General features: G+C 37.5%; 1 protein-coding gene across 3 annotated transcripts in view; it reads right to left on the bottom strand.

The window, feature by feature from the left end:
- Positions 1 to 2,279: 2,279 nt before the first annotated feature.
- RIC1 (RIC1 homolog, RAB6A GEF complex partner 1) overlaps positions 2,280 to 22,990 on the bottom strand; it is a 52,986-nt gene continuing 32,275 nt past the window's right edge. For 2 of the 3 annotated variants that reach the window (XM_065656632.1, XM_065656633.1), the window contains exons 7-26: positions 22,353 to 22,444; positions 21,150 to 21,238; positions 20,029 to 20,173; positions 19,470 to 19,518; positions 18,216 to 18,365; positions 17,673 to 17,876; positions 16,177 to 16,215; positions 15,805 to 15,915; positions 15,122 to 15,211; positions 14,390 to 14,550; positions 13,279 to 13,417; positions 11,282 to 11,398; positions 10,022 to 10,750; positions 9,546 to 9,704; positions 9,327 to 9,460; positions 8,017 to 8,303; positions 7,007 to 7,201; positions 5,125 to 5,296; positions 4,796 to 4,984; positions 2,280 to 4,410 (exon numbers count right to left, since the gene is read on the bottom strand). In XM_065656632.1, the coding sequence (XP_065512704.1) occupies positions 4,125 to 4,410; positions 4,796 to 4,984; positions 5,125 to 5,296; positions 7,007 to 7,201; positions 8,017 to 8,303; positions 9,327 to 9,460; positions 9,546 to 9,704; positions 10,022 to 10,750; positions 11,282 to 11,398; positions 13,279 to 13,417; positions 14,390 to 14,550; positions 15,122 to 15,211; positions 15,805 to 15,915; positions 16,177 to 16,215; positions 17,673 to 17,876; positions 18,216 to 18,365; positions 19,470 to 19,518; positions 20,029 to 20,173; positions 21,150 to 21,238; positions 22,353 to 22,444 (3,537 nt within the window). In that variant the 3' untranslated portion in view covers positions 2,280 to 4,124. The remainder of the gene's footprint in view (positions 4,411 to 4,795; positions 4,985 to 5,124; positions 5,297 to 7,006; positions 7,202 to 8,016; positions 8,304 to 9,326; positions 9,461 to 9,545; positions 9,705 to 10,021; positions 10,751 to 11,281; positions 11,399 to 13,278; positions 13,418 to 14,389; positions 14,551 to 15,121; positions 15,212 to 15,804; positions 15,916 to 16,176; positions 16,216 to 17,672; positions 17,877 to 18,215; positions 18,366 to 19,469; positions 19,519 to 20,028; positions 20,174 to 21,149; positions 21,239 to 22,352; positions 22,445 to 22,990) is intronic. The other variant, XM_065656634.1, reaches the window with a different exon arrangement.

Here is a 22,990-nt window from a genome sequence, read left to right as displayed (position 1 = left end):
CACAGGAAGGCGTCCAGGCGGGTTTTGAATGTCTCCAGAGAAGGAGACTCCACAACCTCCCTGGGCAGCCTGTTCCAGTGTTCTGTGACCCTCACTGAGGAGAACTTTCCTCTCAAATTTAAGTGGAACCTCCTGTTTTCCAGTTTGAACCCATTACTCCTTGTCCTATCATTGGTTGTCACCGAGAAGAGCCTGGCTCCATCCTCATGACACTCACCCTTTACATATTTATAAACATTAATGAAGTCACCCCTCAGTCTCTTCTCCAAGCTAAAGAGACCCAGCTCCCTCAGCCTTTCCTCATAAGGGAGATGCTCCACTCCCTTCATCATCTTGGTGGCCCTGCGCTGGACTCTCTCCAGCAATTCTCTGTCCTTCTTGAACTGAGGGGCCCAGAACTGGACACAATATTCCAGATGAGGTCTCACCAGGGCAGAGTAGAGGGGAAGGAGAACCTCTCTCGGCCTACTAACCACCCCCGTTCTAATACACCCCAGGATGCCATTGGCCTTCTTGGCCACAAGGGCACAGTGCTGGCTCGTGGTCATCCTGCTGTCCACCAGGACCCCCAGGTCCCTTTCCACTTTTCCACTGCTCTCCAGCAGGTCATTCTCCAACTTATACTGTAGACAACTTCTCCCTTCAGTTCATAATGAAAAGAAGCGACCTCTTTTGTACAGGTTCTGGCTAGATTACACATTCCTGTATTTCTGTTCACTTAGCAGTGGACCTGAACCTGTAGTTACACTTCAGCTCAAAAACTGTATAAATTGGTTGCTTTGGACTAAAACACACTAGTGAAAAATTAGCTTACTCTGACAAATGTGATGGTGAAAATTATCCTCAGAAATAGGATTTGACTTAAGTACTTTTGCAAGTATACCCTCTGTGAGAGGAATTTTTTTTTTTAAATGGGTAGCAAATAATCCAGCGTTGTTGCTGTTTTTCAGAGGCAATTAAGTTTTGTACAGGATGTGAAGCAGAACAAGAAAAATTCATGATACGCAGATGCTGGTGAAGGAGAAAATATGACATCTTCCTATGCCATTAAATGCTAAATGCTTTGGTAGGCTAGGCTGGCAAGATCCAGGGCAGCCAGTTGTATGTGAGATGGATGAATAAAGTGAGAGGAGACAGTGAGTTGGAATGCCATAGAAAATGTTGATTCTCTAATGGTTAAATGGCCTGGTTTTCCTGTGTTCACGTTGATGGCCAGTCTCTGCTGCTCCTTCCGACACTGTTCCCCTGCTCCAGCGTGGGGTCCCTCCCGTGGGATAGAGTCTTCCATGAACTGTTCCAGTCTGGATTCTCTTTTTCAATGGGGTGGTCCTTCAGGAACAGACTGTTCCAGCATGGGCTCTCCCATGGCCAGCAGTTCTGGCCAGAAAACCTGCTCCTGCATGGGCTCTCCGTGGGCTGCAGCTTCCTTCAGAGCTCTGCTCTGGTGTGGGGTCCTGCACAGGCTACAGCATGGATACCTGCTCTGATATGCTCCACAACAGGTTGCAGGTGGACAGCCTGCTTCACCATGCTCTAAAAAGATTTAACTGCTTAACAACCATAGCACAGTAGTAAGATACTAATAGTAAGAATGTTAGTACATCAGTTAATGTATGTGTTTACTTGGACAGATCCACAGGCTGCAGATCTTTGCTCCAGCGCCTGGAGCAGCTCCTCCTGCTCCTCCTTTATGGGCCTGGCTGTCTGCAGGGCAGTTCCTCACCTTTTTTTCCTCACTCATCTCTCTCATAGCTGCTGCGCAGCATTTTTTGACCCCTTATTAAACACATTTTTATATATTTATATATAAAGCCAAGCTTGGCTGATGGGCTCACCTGTGGCCCATGGTGGGTCTGTTGGAGCTGTCTGTGTCTGACACAGGCAGTTCCTGCGCTCTGCTCACCAAGGCCGTCCCTGCAACTTCCCCTTGCTACCACACCCTTGCCACCTAAACCCAGTACAACTCTTTTCAAAATACATGGATGCAACTTCAAAGATGCACTAATAAGGTAATTTTTAACTTAGAAGCTTGATACCTTCATCCTGTAAAACAGGACACAGGGGCATGATGTGGCAAACTAAACCAATCTTCATCAGGTAGTTTCTTTGAGAGCTTCTGTTTTTCTGAGACAACCTACTTGAATTCTGGCAATTTACTGTCTATGGCTTGAAGTCAGAAATAGTTATTTTCCACAGCAGGAACTTCAATTAAAGTTGAATACATTTGTCTTTTAATTACAGGTATAACAGCAGTGAAATTGAAATACAAAATTAGCACATAAGATTTGCATAGAGATAATTACTACTAAGAAGTACAAACTCCTAAAATTTCACAACTAAAAAGATTTAACTGCTAAACAAGAGTAGCACAGTAGTAAGATACTAAGCATGTTAGTATATCAGTTAATGCATGTGTTTAATTGCACAGATCCAAAACCTGAATAGCAGAGGCTTATTCAGGATGGGCTTGGCTTACATCATTACCACAGAACCACAGAAAAATAGTAACTTGAAGCACAGTTTTTATTTCTTTTAACACAGATTAAGCAGGTTTTTTAATCATAAAAAGCTTAAAGTATCCCCATATAACAATAATGGATTTTGATGTCAGATCACAACAGGTTTGTAGGTATGATAGACATTATCTGTAACCAGTAGATACAACGCAGACTAAGCTTAATGCTGGGATTCTTGAACTGGATTTCTTTCCTAGAACTCCAGTATTAGTTTCATCTCTTCAAAGGAAATTCAAGCTGCATTCACTAAAATCTCCAGCTCCCCAAGTAATACTCGCACCTATTGCACTTGTACTGGTCGTATTGGCTTAGTAAAGCCGTTCTAAAGCAACAGTTTAATATTTGTACATTTTAAAGCACTTGATCTTATCTACAAAGGAAATAAATGTGATAAAACCACAATTTATTTCAACTTAATTGTGAATATTCTTAATTTTCAAAGTTTAATTGGATGTGCATTTAGTAATTACAATAGAAAAGCAACAGATGCTGTAACTACCCTATGATGACTAGTTTGGTCCATGTCAGTAATCAAGTGATGTTATAAAAAATAAACTAGTTTATTCTGTATAAAATGAATAATGTTGCATTTTTTTTTCAGATTGCACAGTACAAACAAGCTAATATCTAAATTAATACTGTTACAGGTAGTTATTACATAGGGAAAGCAGCTAGAAAAAATAAGTACCCTCAAAGCAACAGACTTCTGCAGCCAGCTTTCCATAACATTGTATGAAAGTTAAATATGTCTCAGTTACAAGTATGCATATTATAAAATGTTTGAAAAATGTTTAAGTATGAGCTGTTAAACTAATTTCCCATAGCAAGAGTATATGATGAGTATTTACACTTTAAAAATTCATTTTTTCAGAAAAGAATTTACAATGAAATAAATAACCTTCAGCAATCCCTTAGACCCAACTACAAGATCTGTAAGTGGCAGTAAAAAACCGCTGAGCCACCTTTTGTCAATGTTAGGTCAGTAAAGTATGCCGCATCCAGAAAGAAGTGCAACTCTGCTTTAACTTTACTAGTAATCTAGAAACATGCACAATACATATTGGTACCTTCAAATATGGTACAACCTTGAGTATTTGTACAAGAGTATTCACAAAAACATACAATATATTTTACAGTCCTTTAATATAAAATCTCGGTATCAAACCAATCTGAACTGCATTGATCAGATATTTCTTAGGCAGGCAAGCTGCAAAGGATAAGAGTTTTTAAATTTAATCCCCTCTTCACCTTTAAACTCAAGCAAGACATAAGTAGTTTCTTCAGAGCATGTAGGTGATGTAAAGGTACTGATGAACATTAGTTGAACCTGTCTCCATCTGTATTCACTGTCTCTAAACAATATCAAGTATCAAAACCTAAAGCTGCAGTCCGAAGATTACATTAAAAAAAATCTTGCCTCCTTTTGAATTTTCAAGATGAAACTGCTGCTTGGTTATCCCCACTAAAGATTTCAAAGATTGAAATTAAAAAGAAAAAAAAAAAGAAAAAAAAAAAAAAAAAAAGTTCAAATCCAAAACATGGAAGCGTGTCTAAGAGCTGGTTTATTTTGTTTCACACATGACACTTGGCAAGTTTTTCATCTTCCATTTAAGACACAACACAGTCATAACTGCTGTCTTGGAGTGAATCCTCATCCTCTGTCTTAGACTTGTCCTCTTCATGCCTGCTCACACTGCTGCTGCCACCATCGCTCTGAGGATTAGTGCCATGGCCAGATGAAGTCCTGCTTTCCTCAGCTCTGGGGTTCACCTGTTCCGTAACCTTAGAGGGATTCACGGGCTGAAAAGCTTCAGGCTGTACTTGCTCTTCTGCTATCTCACTTAGTTTCTGGATCTGTGGTTTGATGATGTTTAGAAATGGCTTGTACCCAGGGCTAGGAAAATAATGGTATAGAGCACCATGAGTACTTCTGTCATATGCCTGAAAAGCAGCTTTTCTTAGGAGATCTTTAATATAAATCAGTATCTTCTAGCACCCTTTCTGTACAGAAACTTTCGTCGTTGGTCATTTTGTGTTGTTGTTTGTTTTAAAATAGAGGGAAAAAGGCAACCGTAATCAAACAATAAAAATTGGGGGGTGGTTGTTTTTTCTTTGTTTTCCAGTTTGATCACAACTGTGTTACGTGACTGTCCTGAAATTTTCTGCAAAGGGGCTTTTAAATAGTTGTTTCAGCTAGGGCTGAGATAACTCCAAGTTATTTTTTAGGTAACTAATTAGCTACAACTGGAATGAAAATAAAGGTGGGGAAGATCACTTACCAATCTGTAGAAGCCCATTTGTCAACAGCATATAGGCCAGTCTTGATATTCTGACAGATTTCTCCATCAGTATCAGAGGATTGCATTATACTGAAAACCTGGTTGATTACTGAAGATTCTCTGAGGATAAGGCCTATGATAATACACCAATCCAGACATCCTGCTTCCATGAAGATATGTAGCAAGTACCTATATGGAAAAACAGTCTACTTATTTCTTTTTCCACCCTGAAGACAAAATCCCAGTGTGATTCGGTAGACAGTGTTTCTTTCTCCTAATGCTGCCTACTCGTCATTTCAAGTTTCAAATGTATTGATGACGTCACTTACCGCAGCTGGACCTGTGACTTGTGTGGCCCTTTACTGGCCAGTTCTAGAGAGATGTGTTCAAGCTCTGACTGAGTTAGACTGGAGAAGTTCTCATCCACCATGGTCCAGTCACCATCCACCATAGAACTTGTTTCAGTCAGGTCCGTTGCTGAACCAATGCTGCATTCGTCACCTATCGAAAACACCCAGAAACATAAGGGAAAAAGAAACTACTTACTTTAGTAAGACTCAGAATTTCTGAGCTACTTCCTCTAGAAACCGACCGATTACACAATAATGCTTTGCTGTGTATCACAGTGCCAAGAAATTACTTCAGGCATGCTGTCCATTCCACTTCAGCATTATTCTTGTCACACTATACGGTAGAATTATTACTGCAGGAATGCAGTAGTTTTCCTGTCAAATAAAAATAGTTCTGCAGAATAATATCAATAACGGATCTTGAAGATGGGTTGGCAATAATAGTAAGAGCACAGTGACAGCTGCTTACACACTATAATCCTAGAATTAAGTGTGTAGGAAGGGTTGCAGTCTGTCTAAAGATGCTGCTTTATATAACCTTTGTTAAAAATGAAGATGCAATAGCAAGTTCTTTTTGTTGTACAAAATCCTGAAGATTCTGAATGCTTGGTAATGTAAAATTTACTTGCCCTAATTACAAAAAGAAATAAGTGTTTCTAATAAAAACATGAAGAGCAGGTGTAGCCACAGAATTTTCACAGAACAGTAACAGCAAAGCCAAAACCATTACAGTGGTGAGTCAAGAAGGCACCCACCTTCCAGTATAGTTTCCATATTAAAGTAGATGCATGTTTTCTGTGGAAAATGTTTAGAAAGTCAGAAAGTTATTTTATTAGCTTTTTGCCCGTAAATACCACTGTTGGGTTAGTTATTTGTGAAATTATTATTATTATTCAGCTTGCGACATTTTAAAGACTATTAATTTAGTTTCACTTAGGAAAAACCTGTTTCAAAATGCATACCAAAGTCCATTGAACTCAAAGGTCTTCATCCAGCTCAGAAAAAAAGGAGATGCTTATTTATAGAAACAGCGGTAGTGGCAGACCGCAGTACAAGATAGTGCAATGAAAAGAGAAATAAATTTTCCCCATTTAAATTATGCTTTTTTAGAGAGTTCTATAAGAAACTTACTTAAACCTAATGCATTCTTGCAGTCTCCAGAAGAAATAAACAAGAGAAAGGGTGTGAAAATAGAATGAGGCAGTGGCCAAGCAGAGGGAGAGAACGTCACTCTTTCTTCATTTTTTAAAGCCTGTCACCTTGTTAAATAGCAGCTCCAAATGCTCTGCCTCTCACGGGAGGTCCTAGCATCTTGAGGAGGGTGTAGTTGACACTTAGGTACTTAACTACTCATAAGCTGGGCACACATTTGAGCTTTTACAAAAGTGATTTAAACAAAGCCACAGGAAAGAAGAAAACTATGAGACTATAAATTCCTCAACGTCATCAATAAAGAATGTATTAATATCTTCCTAAGGAAATAAAAAAGCACAAAGTTCATGCATTAGAACAGCGCCAGCCTGTGAAAGAGGCTGACCCATGCAAGAGACAAAGATAAAAAACTTAGAACACTCTTCTCAGCCAGACTGTAAGAAGAATGAATTTGAAGTGAATATGACAGATGGAACTTCAATGAATACCAATTTCATATTCTACTTCATGTATGACATGGGTGTTAACTTTCTGTTGTAAAAATTCCAGTTCACCTTTCAACAAAGTCCTCTTTTTTTTTTTTACCCTGAATTATGGTTATCAGCAGTTGAGAAGCAACAATACAGCAGTGGCATGCCAACATCAAAACATAAGCACATACTTCCAGGTGCATTTTTCCAATGAGCAGGCAGAAGGAAGAGTGACTAACCTTTACTTAGCAAAGGAGAAAGGAACGCATCTTGCATGTGTGGTCCATGGGATGAAACTGTGTCAACCTCTCTCTGAGACGAGCTGATAGTGCCAAGCCAGCTGCGACTCCGAGGTGTGTTTGGTACCCCTGTGTCCATTTCCATGTTTACAAAGGTGTCTGCAGACTGAGATTTTAGCAGCTGCTCCCCCACAGCTAAAAAAAGAACAGAACCCACCAAAGGAAAATCATGTAACTATCAAAAAGGAAATTTGGAAAGTTCTCTCCAGGAATTTCAGAAAGCTAAAACTTGTGTCTAAGTCAATATTCAATTTGTTTGCTGAGGCATCACCAAAAGGAAGGGAATGCAGTGCAAGTTTAGGTATTTCAGGATTTTCTGATCAGCTTTTTATGTCAGCAAGGGAATAAAAGAAATATCAGCTGACAAAATGTTGGCATCAATAGAACTAAATAATGGTGTTGCTACTACCAAAAAGAGGAAGACTTGGCAGCTGGTATCGATTTTGCCCTAAGAAGATAAACTAGTGAACTGAGAGATTAATAATACAAAAGAGGTTTACAGAAAGTCCTCAAAATTCTTACACTTTAACATAAAGCAAATTTCTAATATTGTGAACATTACTTTTTAAAATATAAAAAAGTTACTCAAAATCTCATCTAACGACTACGTAAGAATAGTGTTGACTTTAGCAATTTTCTGTAGCAGAATTTACATCAAGGAGCAATATCCACATTCAACTCAACATCTGCTACAAGTGATGTCCAGTTCAATGCACCTGAGAAAGCAAGAAACCTCAAGGGAAACCGTAGTGTATTCAGACTACACAAGAGATGCCATTTGTGCTAAAAGGAATCCCTTCAAAAAACACACCCTGTATGAGAAAGTCCTGCAGGTGCCAAGCTTCAGCCTATTCTTTGCTTGGCTGAACTGAGGAAGGGCAGATTCAGACTGATGGCTGTAGGACTGCAGGAAAAAAACCTAGTCCAAATCAACTCGGATGTTACGGCACCTGTTTTGTACTTTCCATTCTTGAAAGGTGAATTAATGGACGACGCCGGTATGACTGGAAATGGCCAGTGGAAATCCTCATGTAGCCTTTTCAAAGCAAACACAAAATCCTCCACGCGCGCAGCTCTGGCTCGCTCCTTGCACAGCCAGCCAATGAGCTCAAAACCCAACTGTGCAGCAAAGCAGCCGAGGTCTTTCAGCTTGATTTCTTCTAAGAGACGCCGAGCATGCCGCCAGAGCATCATGTCAATGTACATGTTCTCAGCACAGTCACTGTCTTTACTCCACCTATAGACAGACCAGAGAACAGTGAGTGACATTAAGACTGATAAAACAGAGTTGCAAAGGCTGTTGGCCACAACCACAGTACATCAAGGTACCAGAGTAGTAGTGGGACTTTCTATATACTAACAAAAGCAGTTTCTACCATTCCTTGCTATTTATATTCTCTAAAAGATTCTACTGCCTCAAAAGGTAAGTGAAATAAGGGAAGAAGATACAACAGCAGCAGTGCCCGTAGAGTATTAAAATATTAGCAATGCAGAACAAAGTGAAGAAGGAGAGATAAAAGGAAGATGCCACTGTAAAGTGACTTCTGAGAAACAGGTTTTGAGAAAAACTCAAGTATTAGTCTAGGACCCTTCCTATCAAAACTCTTAAGATAGTGCTCTCTATGGAAAATTACTAAATAAAAGCATTTGAATTTGTACTAAGATTGCCTTGAAGGTCTTATACGGGAAAAGAAGCCAAAACCAAGATAATAATGAATTCCAGCTCAGAGCCACTTCTGAACATGAACACTGATCAATATGAATTCTGTATACAATACTTTAAGAGGGATTCACCCCAAGGTGTAAAAGGCTCTGTTTATGGCTCGGCAACACACTACTAGATCAAGATGTGCCCAGTATCGCAGCGCAATGTATGCTACGATGCTGCAGTACTGTGAGCTGTTCAAGATATATCTTTCAGCAAAACAGACCCTTCGAATATAAGACATGAGGTCTCCCTAACTATTTAAATCACTATGTATGCATTCAGTGGATTCAGAGGCTTTTGGTTAGTAATATCCATGCAAGCATGTCTGTCCTTATATACACACAAACACACACATATATTTACATGTACAAGAATATATTCTTCCAAGAACACAAGAGAGGCACAGACATTAGGAGAATCAGAAAAAGACAAATGAAGAATAATATGACAAATCTAACTCTATCATACAATGTATTTCCATAACTTGAATTGTAAGACAGTTAGTATGGTACCTAACAAAGTGAGGAAGGAGAAGACATTACTACCAATTACCTTTTTCCAGATGGGCCAGAGGGCATACTGAGTGTTTTTGTCAAGTTAAATTTGCTATGGAGATTCTCTGCTGATTGGGATAAACTAATGCTGCGATGTCTGAAGAACTCAAAGCCACTACTTGAACTAGGTTCCTAAAAATCAAGAAAACCCAAACATACAGTCAAAGGAGCTATACAGCAGCAAGATTAATCACACAAGGTTCGATGCACCACAAACCTGAGTTGTTGGTGTAGCTGGCGGTGTCTCTGTTTCTCCAGAGCCAATGGCTTTAAGAAATCTGATCATATGACGACAAAGATCCCACTTTCCCTGCTCTAAGGCAGTATTAAATAGAAGAGTAGCATGTTGTCTGCTAACTGCTGGAACTTCCATATTCTGCAAGTAACGAAGCTTAATTAAGTCATTTGCTTCTGCCATTGAGCAACAAAAGTCCTATTTAGTCAAGTCACATCATGTCACATTCAAGTATACCAGAGATTAGAAGAAGCAAATTTCATGCCATTATTTCTTTTTTTATAACAGTAAACTAACTACTTACATTGTATGATATTCCCCCCCTTCAAAGCAGGACATAATCTCAACAGAAAACGGTTAAATTAAAAGTCCGTTTAACATGCGTAACTTTGATATGACAATATTTTAAAATAGTAAACAGTAAATATCACCTCTCATAATTTACGAGGTACCATTACCTGTAGGATAATAAGATAAGAGGCAGCTGTGTCCAAGTCCTGGGCCATTAAGCACTCTTCAAATAAGTCCTTTGGGTTCCCAACAGCAGCAAAAAGGTAATTCCACAGGGCATATTCTGTCTTCCTAGCACAATGAACAACTGTCTGCAGGAAGAGGGGGAACTCTGTAATGAACTTCGCCACAGTGGGAAGCAGAGGGTCGGGAATGGGTTCCCGCGAGGTAGCTTCTTCTTCCAGCACTTCATGAAGCATCAGTTCTAGTACGTGAGGAAAGTATGGTAACGTGGCACAGGAGTGGGCCAAAAGCAAGGCTTGTTCACCGAGGTTCCTAACCAAGAGCTGGCGTAAAATGTGATGGAGGTAGATCTGAGAGGTTCTCTCAACAATACAGAAAGGAAAGAGAACCTCCAAGTGTTCTCTAGCACTGGTCTGAGTGTATAAACAGTCATAGAGCACAGTGTCATTAACAGCACCAAGAACCAAGGCATCTTCAAACAAAACAGCCAATGGGTATATGTTGATGTGGAAAGGCAGCATGATCCGTCTTGACAGAAAGGAATGCGGTTTTCGATGATCTCTGGGAAACAGGGGTAGCCAGACTTTCATACCTGCCCCACCACAGCTGAGCCACAGAGCCTCCAATAAGTGGCGTTTCTGTTTGTTGATTCTGCAAGTAGTCCATACATTTTCAACAGACTGGGCTAGGACAACTGGAGCACAAAAAGGCAGCTATTTAAAAAAAAAAAAAAAAAATCAGAATTCATTATTCCTTTTCTTTTTTTTTTTACCCTCACCACAGAAAAACTGAAAAATTCAGTCACTGATTTCTATTATTGTTGGTTTTAAGAACTTTGTAATTGTACTCTGCAAAAAAAGGTAATGTTCCATAAACATACAGAATAGTTTTAGACAGACTGGAGATTTTCTGTCATTAGAGCACGTCAAATTTTGCACAGGACCTTTATGCTTAAAATGTGTATCTTTCACTGCGATACAAGTATTAAAGTCAAGTAGTAAATAATTTAGTTAGACATTAAGTACCAACATTTCACAGACTCTTTGAGGAAAAAAAAAAAAAATAAAAAAAAAATCACAGGAGTGGTGATTTACTTCCAGCTAACAATTCAGCCTGTAAGTGTAGAAACTGCCTTGCATTATAGACCTTTTTTCTTTATGCCTGGACCACTCTCTTCCGCAACTTCTTCAGTCACTGACAACATCTTTGAAGCCATATAAAATACTCCACATATATTTACTCACATGCTTCCTTTGATTAGGATTGTTATCCTTATCTCGTATTTGGGGTCCCGATCGATCCCTCTGCAACATGATGAGTTGTCCTGCTAAGTTTAGCATTATACTTTCAGCCTCACAAGCCTAAAAATAAAAGAGTATCATGCAAATTATTCAAGCTTTTTGAATGCATCATTTTGCCCATAACCACAACACAAACCCAGAATAAAAATAATAAATTAACTGCACTGTGATACAGAGATGACAACAACCAAATTCAATTCAGGACTTGGAAAAATCAAGTAGAACTGAGTACCTACAGATAGATTCATTTATGTAGTTCTTGTGCAAAGGAGTAAATACTGGAAGTTTTTCTGTTAACTAGACTCATTCCATATGTTTATTTGATCTGGGCTTTTTCCAACTATGCCTGTATTTCCAACTGTGCCAGTATTTTAAGAAAAATAAACCTCTGTATTATCAGTATCGCCATGATATGATTGCCAGTATCTGACTGCAAAGACTAACACTGGTACACAAGCCAAAAAGAGTTTAGCCACACTTGTACAGCATCTTGAACTTTTATAAGCTGCAGTAAGAGAAAAATCTTTCTAGTTAGGTATATCAAGAAAGCAAAGTATTCTTTCTAAGTATTTATTTCAGAACTGAAATTTCATTTTCATTTTAACCCAAGTCACTGCAGCCGATACCATGCTGTGCATGAAGTTTATTTTTAAGATACACGGGCAGAGGGCCTGTATGGTAAGTTTGCAGCATCTGGAGTTAAGGTCACCAATAGACAGCGGCACTGGAAAGGCTGACACACTCCACTACGTCAGACTCATTGGTTTTTCTACAGTGCAGTGTCATATTCGGTGCTAACATTAATACTTTTCCTCTGATCAGGAGGATCAGAGTTTGAAGATATGAGCTCTTAGAAAGAAAACGGGTAACATTTGTTCCATCTGAAGCTACGTTTAAAATACGATTAGTGCTCTAAAAGTTTCAACAGCTTTTTCTCAAAATTAGGAAACAGTGTAGGTCAGGTAGTTCAGGAATAAGGACACTGTCTCACAGCAAGCTGGACTAGAAAACCACAAGCGTGTTGCCTTTTATGCCCTTGTCTAACACCACATCAAAGTCTCAGGACACAGGTTCAGCATTGCGGGCCACTAAATTAGAACAAACTGAAGGTAGCAAGTGCAAACCTTCAGATTTTACATCTGTGCCATTACTTTCATATCTGCCAGTGGCTTTGGTATGCAGAGAAACATATGCACCTTCACATGTCTATGTGCCTGTGTCACAGACAATGCAACTTCCAAACTATCTTAAGGTAACTGCTCTGATGAGAAAATATGCTGTATACTACAGCTACTCAAACAGTTAAGTGTAATTTGTTTACACCACAGACAACAAAAATGTAAGTTCTCTTTGCACGGTGCTTTCAGTGGCCTGAATAATTTCCTGGAGTTAAGACAGGGCTTCACCTTCACACCATAGTCATTGCTTGGCTGTTGGCCCATCTCCAAATGTAACAAGTGGGAGAGATTATTTTAATTTATTTTAGTGTAGTAGGAAATTGGCTAGAAGTAACCTTACAGAGTCATATGCCATCTTCTCCTTTTTCTGTTTATTCTTTGAGTAATGCACTTGTTGCAGCAAGAAAGGCACTTCTTAGTGCCATGAATTGCCCTGGTGTTCAACTTTTACTACACAACAGAGAAACAGACACCTGACATAGGTTAAGTTTGATTTGTCCTCCAAGATTTGGCCCCAAGCTTCAAAAGATGACAAGAGAAGATATGAAATAGAAGTAAGACTTTAGAATTTATTTTCGCCGTCCTCCCAATTCACACATAAAGTGTCTACATAACAAGCATCAGAAAAAAACATGTTTGCATCTTACCGCATAGAAGAACCACTGATTTATGATTCATCTATCAGCCAGAGAACCTTTGAGGACTTAGCTAACAAATTCAGGCACCAATTCTTTTAAATTTTGAGTACTATAGACCTGTTACCTGCTGAGGCATCTTCAAGGTGATGCCAGTCTCTGTCCTCACCGATGTCAATGTAACAGACACTACAAGAAAAGGATGAGGAATGTACCGAGACATGGACACTTCTTGAAGAATTTGGATACTGGCAGTAGGGTTAAGACTGAAAGGAAAGATGACTACATTTAGCAATTTTTAAATAGCACTTAACATAAAATTAATATATCGAAGTAAACCTAATGAAAATAATCAACTTAACTTTAGCAAACAGTTTACTCTACAGACCAAAATGACTTGACTTTAACCAGGAATCCCACAGGCCCTCTACACAGAGTTACCAAATAAACCCAGGCTGGGCTACTTCATCTTGATAATTTTGGGGAATACAGCTATGAGTGGATAGAAGACACCACTAGATACTTCGGAATAATACTCTAGTCACCGTTCAGTGCAACGAGTCCAGGGTTTGGATTTTGTTGGAATTTTATTTGAAAAAACATTGAAAATATTTTCCTTTGAAGTGGATCAACAGCTTGCTTTCCGCTACAGAAAGATCCCTTCCTGCTGAAATCAAGATACTGTAACAGTAAGAAAAATCGCCTGCTTAGGCACTTCAAAAACTATCTGGGAATCTTTCTCTCCTCCTTAGGTTCACTAATCTTAACTGTTTGCCAGTAGTGGGCTCTTATGTTGCTACTTCTTTTGCACCAAAATAGGTCCCCACAACCATACCACAGACCCAACTTTTCTCTCTTGAACTTTGCTACCCTGCTGCCACTCCCACCAATTCCTACTTGTAATGTCAGAAACATTCAAATATGTGGGTGCCTTTTAGTACCTTTTTCTTCTATTTACATTCATTTTTCAAGTTCCTATCAGCTAGAACATGTTCGTACAGACAGCTGGAAACACGCCTATCTCAGTCACCACTTCCATACCTAATGTGCCTACTTGCACGTACGCAAGTGACAATATTCATGAACTATCACTTGTGCACGCAGATAACACTTACCCCTCTGTATTTTAAAAATCTGACTCTACAAGTTATCAAACGACTTTATATTAAGTATTTACTCAGCCTGAGAACAGATTTACAAGCACAATACTGCAAAAGCATTTAAATAGTGATACTCACCCTTCGGGCCTTCTCTCAATACTGTAAAGGCAAATGGAACAATCTGCTCTGAACAATATTACGATGTCCCGGAAGACACTCAGTAGTAACGTGTCTGCTTGCACTTTGGTGATGTGTGCAAATGCATTGTCAAGATTAGACGTTCGCAGGTAGATTCTCAGCTACAAGGAAAAGGAGTAGTTTGAATAAAGGTTCTGTTTACCAACAAACTAATAGTAATTCCATATTCTATCATTTTATTTTTTTGTGGAATGGCTGTCCAAGATTTCTAGCAAGACACATTACTGGGTTTTTGTTTCATCAAATGTTTTACCCGTTGCATTACATTACTGCATCCGAAGTGGTTAAAGAACAGTGCAGCCAAATCTACAGTACCGTACAACAAACATAAGGAATGAGTTTTATTCATTAGTTTTAAACAGCAAACAGTAAGTAAAGCTCTTCTACCCATCCAATTTAAAACTTGCCAGAAGTGTGCCAAAATACCACAAAACAGGCTTAATGCCAACATGCAAAAATGTCATGAAGTTTTCAGAGGAATGAGTAGATTCATGGTAGTCAGCAGAAAATCATTTTTAATAGCAATAATAAACTTTTCTGCAAATAATTACTTACATATTAATAAAGAATTTCTGCTACCTATGTATCAAGCTTTTCAGATTTACAATACTACTGTAGAACAGATCAGATATTCTAAGTGTGATTTATTTACTTTGAGGAAAAATACCTCACCTCTTCCTGATGATCATTTAAATTATAACATGCAAGAACAATAAAGTCATTCCACCATGCTAAGCCACCTGTTACCACCATATTTTGCTCCTGAAAAGAAAAAAACAAGCAAATGACATAAATATGTACGTATGTTTTTTTATTTACATACACACACACACACATTCTATGGGTGATTTCTGAAAACCATACTTGACCTCTACAAGCTTTACTGATAGTGGCAAGACAAACTATGTATATGAAGTTTCTGTTGTTTAAAAAAACCCAAAGTACTAAACAATAATATGTGAAGGACAAACACCATCCTACAAAACACAGCTTCACAGTTCCTTATGCTACTGGTGTCCCTGAACTCTCTCAAATTAGCTTTCCGCTTCTGCCCAGAATTTACAAGCTTGGCATCCAAAGCTATGTTTCAGACAAACTCTCAGATAAGACATATGGGAGTAAGTGTCTGACTACGCACACTCAGACTTGGAAACCTTTTAATAATCAGATGCAAAGTCTTGTGCCAAAGCCACAAGATTAGTGTTTCAGTTATTTTATGAAAAACACATGCAAAACCAGCATACTTATTCCCAAGTGTGTCTGCAGGTTGTTTACTTGGAAAAGATATTTTTTCATTTTCTCCAAGAGTCACATGCCAACAAATATGACCTGAATATAGTACCATAACCTCTCACCTGTGTAATGTTTCCAAACAGCTTCCATTTTTTGGTAAGTAAAGAATAATGTGCAAAACCAAACTTGCCAACAACAGCTACATTCTGTCCAAGCTTGTCAATAGCTGAAAACTGTTCGAAGAGGAAAAAAACAGAACCTCAGGAGGGAACTTATTTAAATAATATATCCTATCCAAGTACATCACTACAAGGCAATATGCCAGAGTCAAAACTTGTAAAGTATCTTCATGTTATCTACTTTACTGCCACATATTCTTCTTTCTGCAATTTAAAACAGTGATTTAATCTTCCACAGCTCATCCAACCCTAAGGGACAGCTATAAAAACCCAATACTTTTAAAGAGGCAAGAACATACTCTTAAAATAACTCACCCTTATAGGCCAGTTGCTCTCTAGATATGTACTATGAATCTAAAAAAAAGAGAAAACCAAAACCATGTAACTATACCAAGCACCATTAGTGATTAATTATAATGTTCTAATGAAAAGTGTACAACATCCATGTTTTTCCAAAACACTGGCTTAAAGGTTTATAATGTTGAGATTTCTTTTTTAAATACAATTACTTTTTCCACCCCTTTCCCTCCCACCCCTGAAAGTTACTGAAGCCTAAACGTTAGCTTGTTTTTAATACAAGAAATACATTAACAACATGAAACAACTAATACCATATCAGAGATTAATAGTTAAAATTTGCTCTTTTCCCCCTTAGGTACTTCTCCTCCATCAGAACCTTTCCTGGGAACATACAAGTTTTGGTAAACACGAATTCAGGAGGGACTTTCAGTGGTAGGATGAAATTTCTAATCCCATCAGAAATACAAACCAGCACATCCAAAAGCCATGTTATGAAAGCACTTGACTGGGACATGTCAAATTAAATCTTGATCCTGCATTCTTCATGTCACATGGGGTGATACAAATCCAGGTTGAAACGCTGTTCAAACACCCATCCTTGGTCTGATACAAGGCAGTAAGTGCTCTCATTACCCAGCTACTGGCTGTTCTCATGGGAATGTTGCTCCCCATAGTAATTCCAATTGTGTTATACTCCTACACAGAATTCCCCCTCCTGCGCCAGTTCCAGAAGACAGAAGAGCCACCTGGCCAGTTAAAGTGGAAATTCAACAGTATCTAGAACCTGACATACATGCTAAGAGTCAAATGCTGTTTAGTAATACCAATTCATGTGCTGTTTGAAAAATAAAATCCTGGGGGCCTTTTAAAAAACCATTATTCAGAAAAATATCTACCAATTCAAGTATGGAAGAAGACACATTAGAATTACAGATTGTTAGGGAACGGAACACAGATTAAAATTTACTGAATTTTTCCTCTATATTACAGCGAAAATGGAATCTGTCCCATTACTAGCCCTGGAAATAATTTCTTCTTTGCAAGCTTGATGCTGTGAAGTTTTAATTACATGTTTAAATAGATGCCACCTAAGACTGCTTGAAAATACAGCCAAAGTCCAAATGCTGTATTCATCTGTTGAATATTCCTAAAGCAATTTGCATAAAATTACAGAACAATTTTCTAAAGGATTTCTTGCATGTCGCACTTATTCTCCCTTTCGAAGCACAGGAAGCTAATTTAACTATTCCTTCCAGAAGTTAAAAAGATATTCAGCTTTTTTTTTGAACTAGGATGCAAACTCATAGCCACAAGACTAAGACAGCCAACATTCCTTTATCATTTGGCAATCAGAAAAAGCTGTACCAGGGGAAACCCAAGAGACAATAAATAGGCAATGATCTCATACTAGAGGAAAAGAGTATGGCAGAGGGTGATAACAACAGCTACAAATTCCAGTCCTATAAACTCTCACAAGCACAGATCACATATGGGCAACCAGCGACAATTACCTGTACAACATGCCAATGCCTGTGTCCTAGTAAAGTGCTTAAACCCTGAGAATCTAAACTGCCATCTGAAAATGGGCCTCTTTCCCTGGTAGGTTTATGTTCAGAGTGTGCTGATGTATTTCTGGGACTCTGAGCCTGTGTTGCATCTCCACAGTTCAAATACAAGCGATCTTCTCCTTGAAGGAGGACTTGTTCCTGGTTACTCTATATTAAAAACAAAACAAAAAGCAACTTTGAACTCCCTGTACAGAAAACAAAGGAAAACACATGATCAATATATTAATGAGTTCTACGTAAACAATACGAAAACTAAGCGTTAAAGCAGGTTTCAGCTTTTGTATCACAACATACTAGTAGATTTTACGTTACAATATTGTATAACAGTATTTCCAAAGGACCATTTTAAAGACCCTAGGATAAAAAAGGGAGACCAATCTAATGGCTGCAAAACAGACATAAAACCTGTTAAGAGAATAACTCAGAGGTCATCTGGAAACTGGAAATATTCTCAAAAATAAGGATATTTATCAACACAAAACTTACCATGCAAGGATTAACAGTGAGTGCACTCTTGATGAAATGAAACTGCAGAATACCAAACTGGCGAGCTTCATTTTTTGCATCTTTTTCAGGTTTCATGTTTGAAGAATTCCCATCAATAACCCACAGATGATACCCTTCTGATCCCCATGTCTGAACGTAAAAGAATAATAATAATAAAAACCTAAACCCAACACTATACAGTTTCAGAAAACAAGAATTACAGAAACTTACTGTAACTGATCTTATGATAGACATGAGCTTAGTAAAATACCGCAGTTTGGTGTTCTAAAATGTATCATTATAGGAATCATAAGTAACCCATAGCAGTAAAATCCACAAGGAACAGCAAGAATCTAGCTTGAATTCTTTTCTTTATGTAAAAATGTTGATTAAATGAAAAGTAACTATGCAAGACACCCACATAAGTAATGAAGATTGTTTAGTTTGCAGCTTAAAGCAACTAACAAAAAAGCTGCAAGGAGAATCAGGTATGAAAAAATACTGATCCTCAAAATTACATTAGTTGTTGTTCATTAAGTTTAACAGTGAGAATCGCAATCTTTGCGCTTTTTTAAAAGGTACATTGTACTGTCCTTGCAAATATGTACATCCACCTGGGATGCATGCTTAAATTTGTCAATCTTCATAGCAAGTAGGTTACCAATAAATAAAATCACGGTTTAGAAGTATTGTACACAATTCATCATGGTTTGTAAAAGAGGTCTTGATGATTCTGTTCGATATTTGTCAACAACTGATTAGACAGACTAGCAGGATTTAATGTTAATGAGTTTGTATTAAAACAACAGCAGTTAAGTTTCTCTTGAGTTCATATTCTAAGTTAAGCTGCTTCAACAGCCAAAGGTAAGATAGTAATTTGAGGGAAGTATGTAAGTTTACAATTAGTGTTGTTTTGTGTCTCATTGTACTCTGAAATACAGTGCCAGATTAAAAAAAAAAAAAAAAGAGATTAAGGAAAACCAAAACTGTTCATCCTTAACATTAAAAGCAACACCCAGAAAAGCCATGTCATGCACACTTCACGAATAAGACTATACATGGGGAAAAAAAAAAAAAAAAAATCAGCTCTCCCCTCTTCCCTCAATACAACATTGGTGTTAGGAAGTTTGATAAAGACATCTTACTCTTTGAAAGTAATGAAGCTAAAGAATTCAGTTTGATTTTTTGAAAAACTGTTTTACTAGAAATAATTTTAAAAATTAACAACCTATTACAATATTTTTGCATATTTACCATAGAACTGATCTTTAGAGGGTCCTTTTTGGCACCATCAGACTGATACCTTAAAAACAGAACAGAACAAGTTTGAGTTTGGAAATAACTTCATCAAAATAAGAAATTATCTTCATATCTTTGTATTGTCATATGGTTCCATATTGAACCTCATCTCAAACTACAAAGCCTGTTTGATCCATGACAGTACGTAAAAGGCAAAGCAATTATCAGATGTCTGGCATAAATCGATTGAATGTGATTTCTGTATGTTAGCACATTTTCAGCAAATATGTACTGGCACTGAGGGAATTTTAATATTTACCTGCTAAAGACTGCCTTTAGAGTAATTTGCTTTTATGGCTAAAAAGACCACTACAAAAGGAAAATAACACATTTTCATTTATATTCAAATGATCCTCTCCTAAATTTTACTCAATTATTCCAACATCTAAGGAATTATAATGGAAAAAGGGCTTTTAAAAGCTGGTTCATTAATTTATTTTCTAATTAAATGTTTTTAATTAGAAAAATAAAAGTTTCTAATAAAACATTTTACAATTTCATTAAAGATACTCACGCAAAATCGCCTCCTAAAGTACAGATAAGCTGAGCACCAAAAACACTCCATAAGGACAAGCCTCCACATTCCCAGGTCACCATCACAACACAGCTATCAGGTGACCATCTGATTAGTTTAACAGGTCCTGTTTTATTCCAAATATCTGTTTAAAAACAGACAATAAAAAAACCATGTGAAAAACATCAAATATCCTTCAACTGCTTTCCCTGTAAGAGAAGCAGCAAAAATATATCAAAATAAACAATTTATTTTTCAATTAAAATCTTCGCTGCATTCAAACTGACGACCTCAAAATTAATATGCAACAAATGAAGAACTCACATTTCCTTTCCAATACATGTTCGGTTTCATAGTAAATTAAGAATACAAAGAAATAGGCCAGAAATACACCATGCTAGGACACAACCATGAAATTGCAATTCTGGTAAAATGATTTTAGGATAAAAGATTTTTATAGTCACCCTTGAAATTTCTTCCTTTGGAACTTAGCACAGCTGTAAAACTCTGTTATCTACATATTTGATTTTTTTGTTGAGACTTAATAGGTGCACACATTTTCAGATGAGGATGCAATTTATCCACTCTATATGTTCCTCACTCTAAACCCACAACGCTCATGAAAAACTCCCGTGAGCTTTTGTTCACTGCAGTTCAGGCAGAGTGCTGGATTACTCAATTTTTTTCTATACCCTACCTGCCAGTTGTTTCAAGTTAACTCACACTTCTATTATATTTGTGATCAGTTTTCTCACATTTTCTCAGGTGGGTAATGGGAAAGTAATCCCAAGGCTACATGTGGGAACTACTAAGATCTGCAGCACTTAAAAAGGAAAAACCATAAACAGCACTGCCTATAAACTACCTCAGATTCAGATTTAGTAAAAAAAAAAGCCAAAACAACTTTAGACCCTCACATGTGAAACACATCCAAAAGTGAGTTACAAGCAAGCAGCTAAACAATAAATGCACAATAGTAAATTACTACAAACATGCAAGATTAAATAGGAATCCCATCAGTGATAATGGAAACAACAAAGAGTTGTTTACTAGCCAAGGATAAAAATATTTTTTAATACCCTAAAAACAGCTGGAAAATTCTAGTAATAAAAGTAGCTCACCAGGATATTGTTTCGGTGTCAGCTCCAATTTGTGAGAAAACTGCATGGCACCAGTGGTGGTATCTATCGTATAAACCTGCACAGAGCCACTGAAAGAGATTACACATGCTTTAGGCTACAGACCATTTACATTTCTCATCAGTTTCAAGAGGTCAATAAAAGCTGTTTTTTTCTCACTAATACCAAATTTATCTAGAACAGAAACATTGTGTCAAGTAACACTCAAAGAACTTTATGACACAAATTTATAAGATACTTTCCAGAAGGCAGCAGGGGACACAAACCAGAAATACTATAATAACCAATGCACTAGGACTATTTAATACTCTGAAAACATGCAATCAATGTATATTTATGGCTTCCAAATGCAACACAATCCATGAGGGAAGTCAGTATTAAATCAGTGCTCAAATTTCATCAGGAGTGTATTAATGCATACAAACATGAATGAATTACAGTAACTGTTCCTGTTTCAGGGGCAAACACCAACACACTGCATTATTACTAAACCTGAGAATACTATTTCTTAAGAAGATAGTTGAAGACTAAACCACCCAGATCTTTTGAAATGCTCTAAAACACAAACTGAAAACAAACAAACAAAAAACCAAACACAAAACAAAATAAAATGCAAACAAACAAAAACCAAAACAAACAAACACACACTAATTAATTAATTAACCTGCACTCTAGACCAGCTAAAGCAGTATTATACAGAACGAACTCTCTGGAAGGAGCAGTAAGCATAAAAACACACATAAAAAGGCACTTTTGCAACATTTAATTTTTAGATATTCACAGTTACTCAAACAGGCAACATTTTCCCTGACTAAATCAACACTTCACAGAGCATCTTCTCAGTTGGGTGTGAAGTACTGATTATTTTCAATATTAATACAATCAACTGCTTAAAACTGGCTTTATAATAATTCTTTGAGATTAACTGGGAAAATGGCACTTTCCAATCCTTGCAACTGGTCCAGTCACCTTTTTATTTTTTTTCCAGAGCTGAACTGCAAGCATCAATTTCACTTGCAGTTCAAGCAGGCAATTGCTCTTTCTTCTTCCCTCCTACCTTCTTGATAGACTGATTATTTTCACCTTTACAGCTCTTGCAACACAACTTTGTAAGAAGAAACTAGTACTTACACCACAAAGTTTTACAATGAAATCTCTCCCTCCTTACAACCTTACAAAACTTACTTGGCACATCCAAATGCCATTAGCCTGTATTTGTTATTCACTGCCACACAAGTTCCGTCAATCACATCTTGTGCCCAGACACCATGGAGCTGCTGCAAAGAAAGGAATTCACAAAATTTTTGGTTAAACAGGTCTTTTATTCATGATAGTCAGCTTCCACCCATGTGCTACCCATCTAAGCCATATTACAGATATGCCAGTTGACCTTCAGCACCTCAGGAAATTTCTATTGTAAATGTCAAGATTAACTGACAGGACTCAGGTCAACAAAATACAGTATGTAAAACTGGTTTCATTGTTCCTAACGAAAATTACAGAAAGATGCCAGTATGTAAGTAAACTGTTTATCAGAGTTCTGCATAACCAAAGTAAGTCAATACCTGTAATGCAAGAATATACTTGATACAGCATAAGAATGACTAGAGGTACTAAGGATGAAGACAAAATGCAAAATAGGAAAATAAATTCCCATCTGCAACAGCAGATATTGTTAAGTGTGTGAAGGAGTTTGGGACAGGTTAGGCAAATCATTCTAGGTTTTTTGTAATTAAAATAAAGAGACCTGATGACAAGATGTAGTATAGTTTGTAGGCTGAATTACAGGTAAGAAAACACCTAACTTGGAAAAGATTCCTTTA

The sequence above is a fragment of the Caloenas nicobarica genome, chromosome Z, assembly GCF_036013445.1.
Source record: "Caloenas nicobarica isolate bCalNic1 chromosome Z, bCalNic1.hap1, whole genome shotgun sequence".
In the NCBI taxonomy this organism is placed as follows: Eukaryota; Metazoa; Chordata; class Aves; order Columbiformes; family Columbidae; genus Caloenas; species Caloenas nicobarica.
The sequence above is the reverse complement of the archived record's forward strand: the minus strand, read 5'-3'. Positions and strand labels throughout refer to the sequence as shown.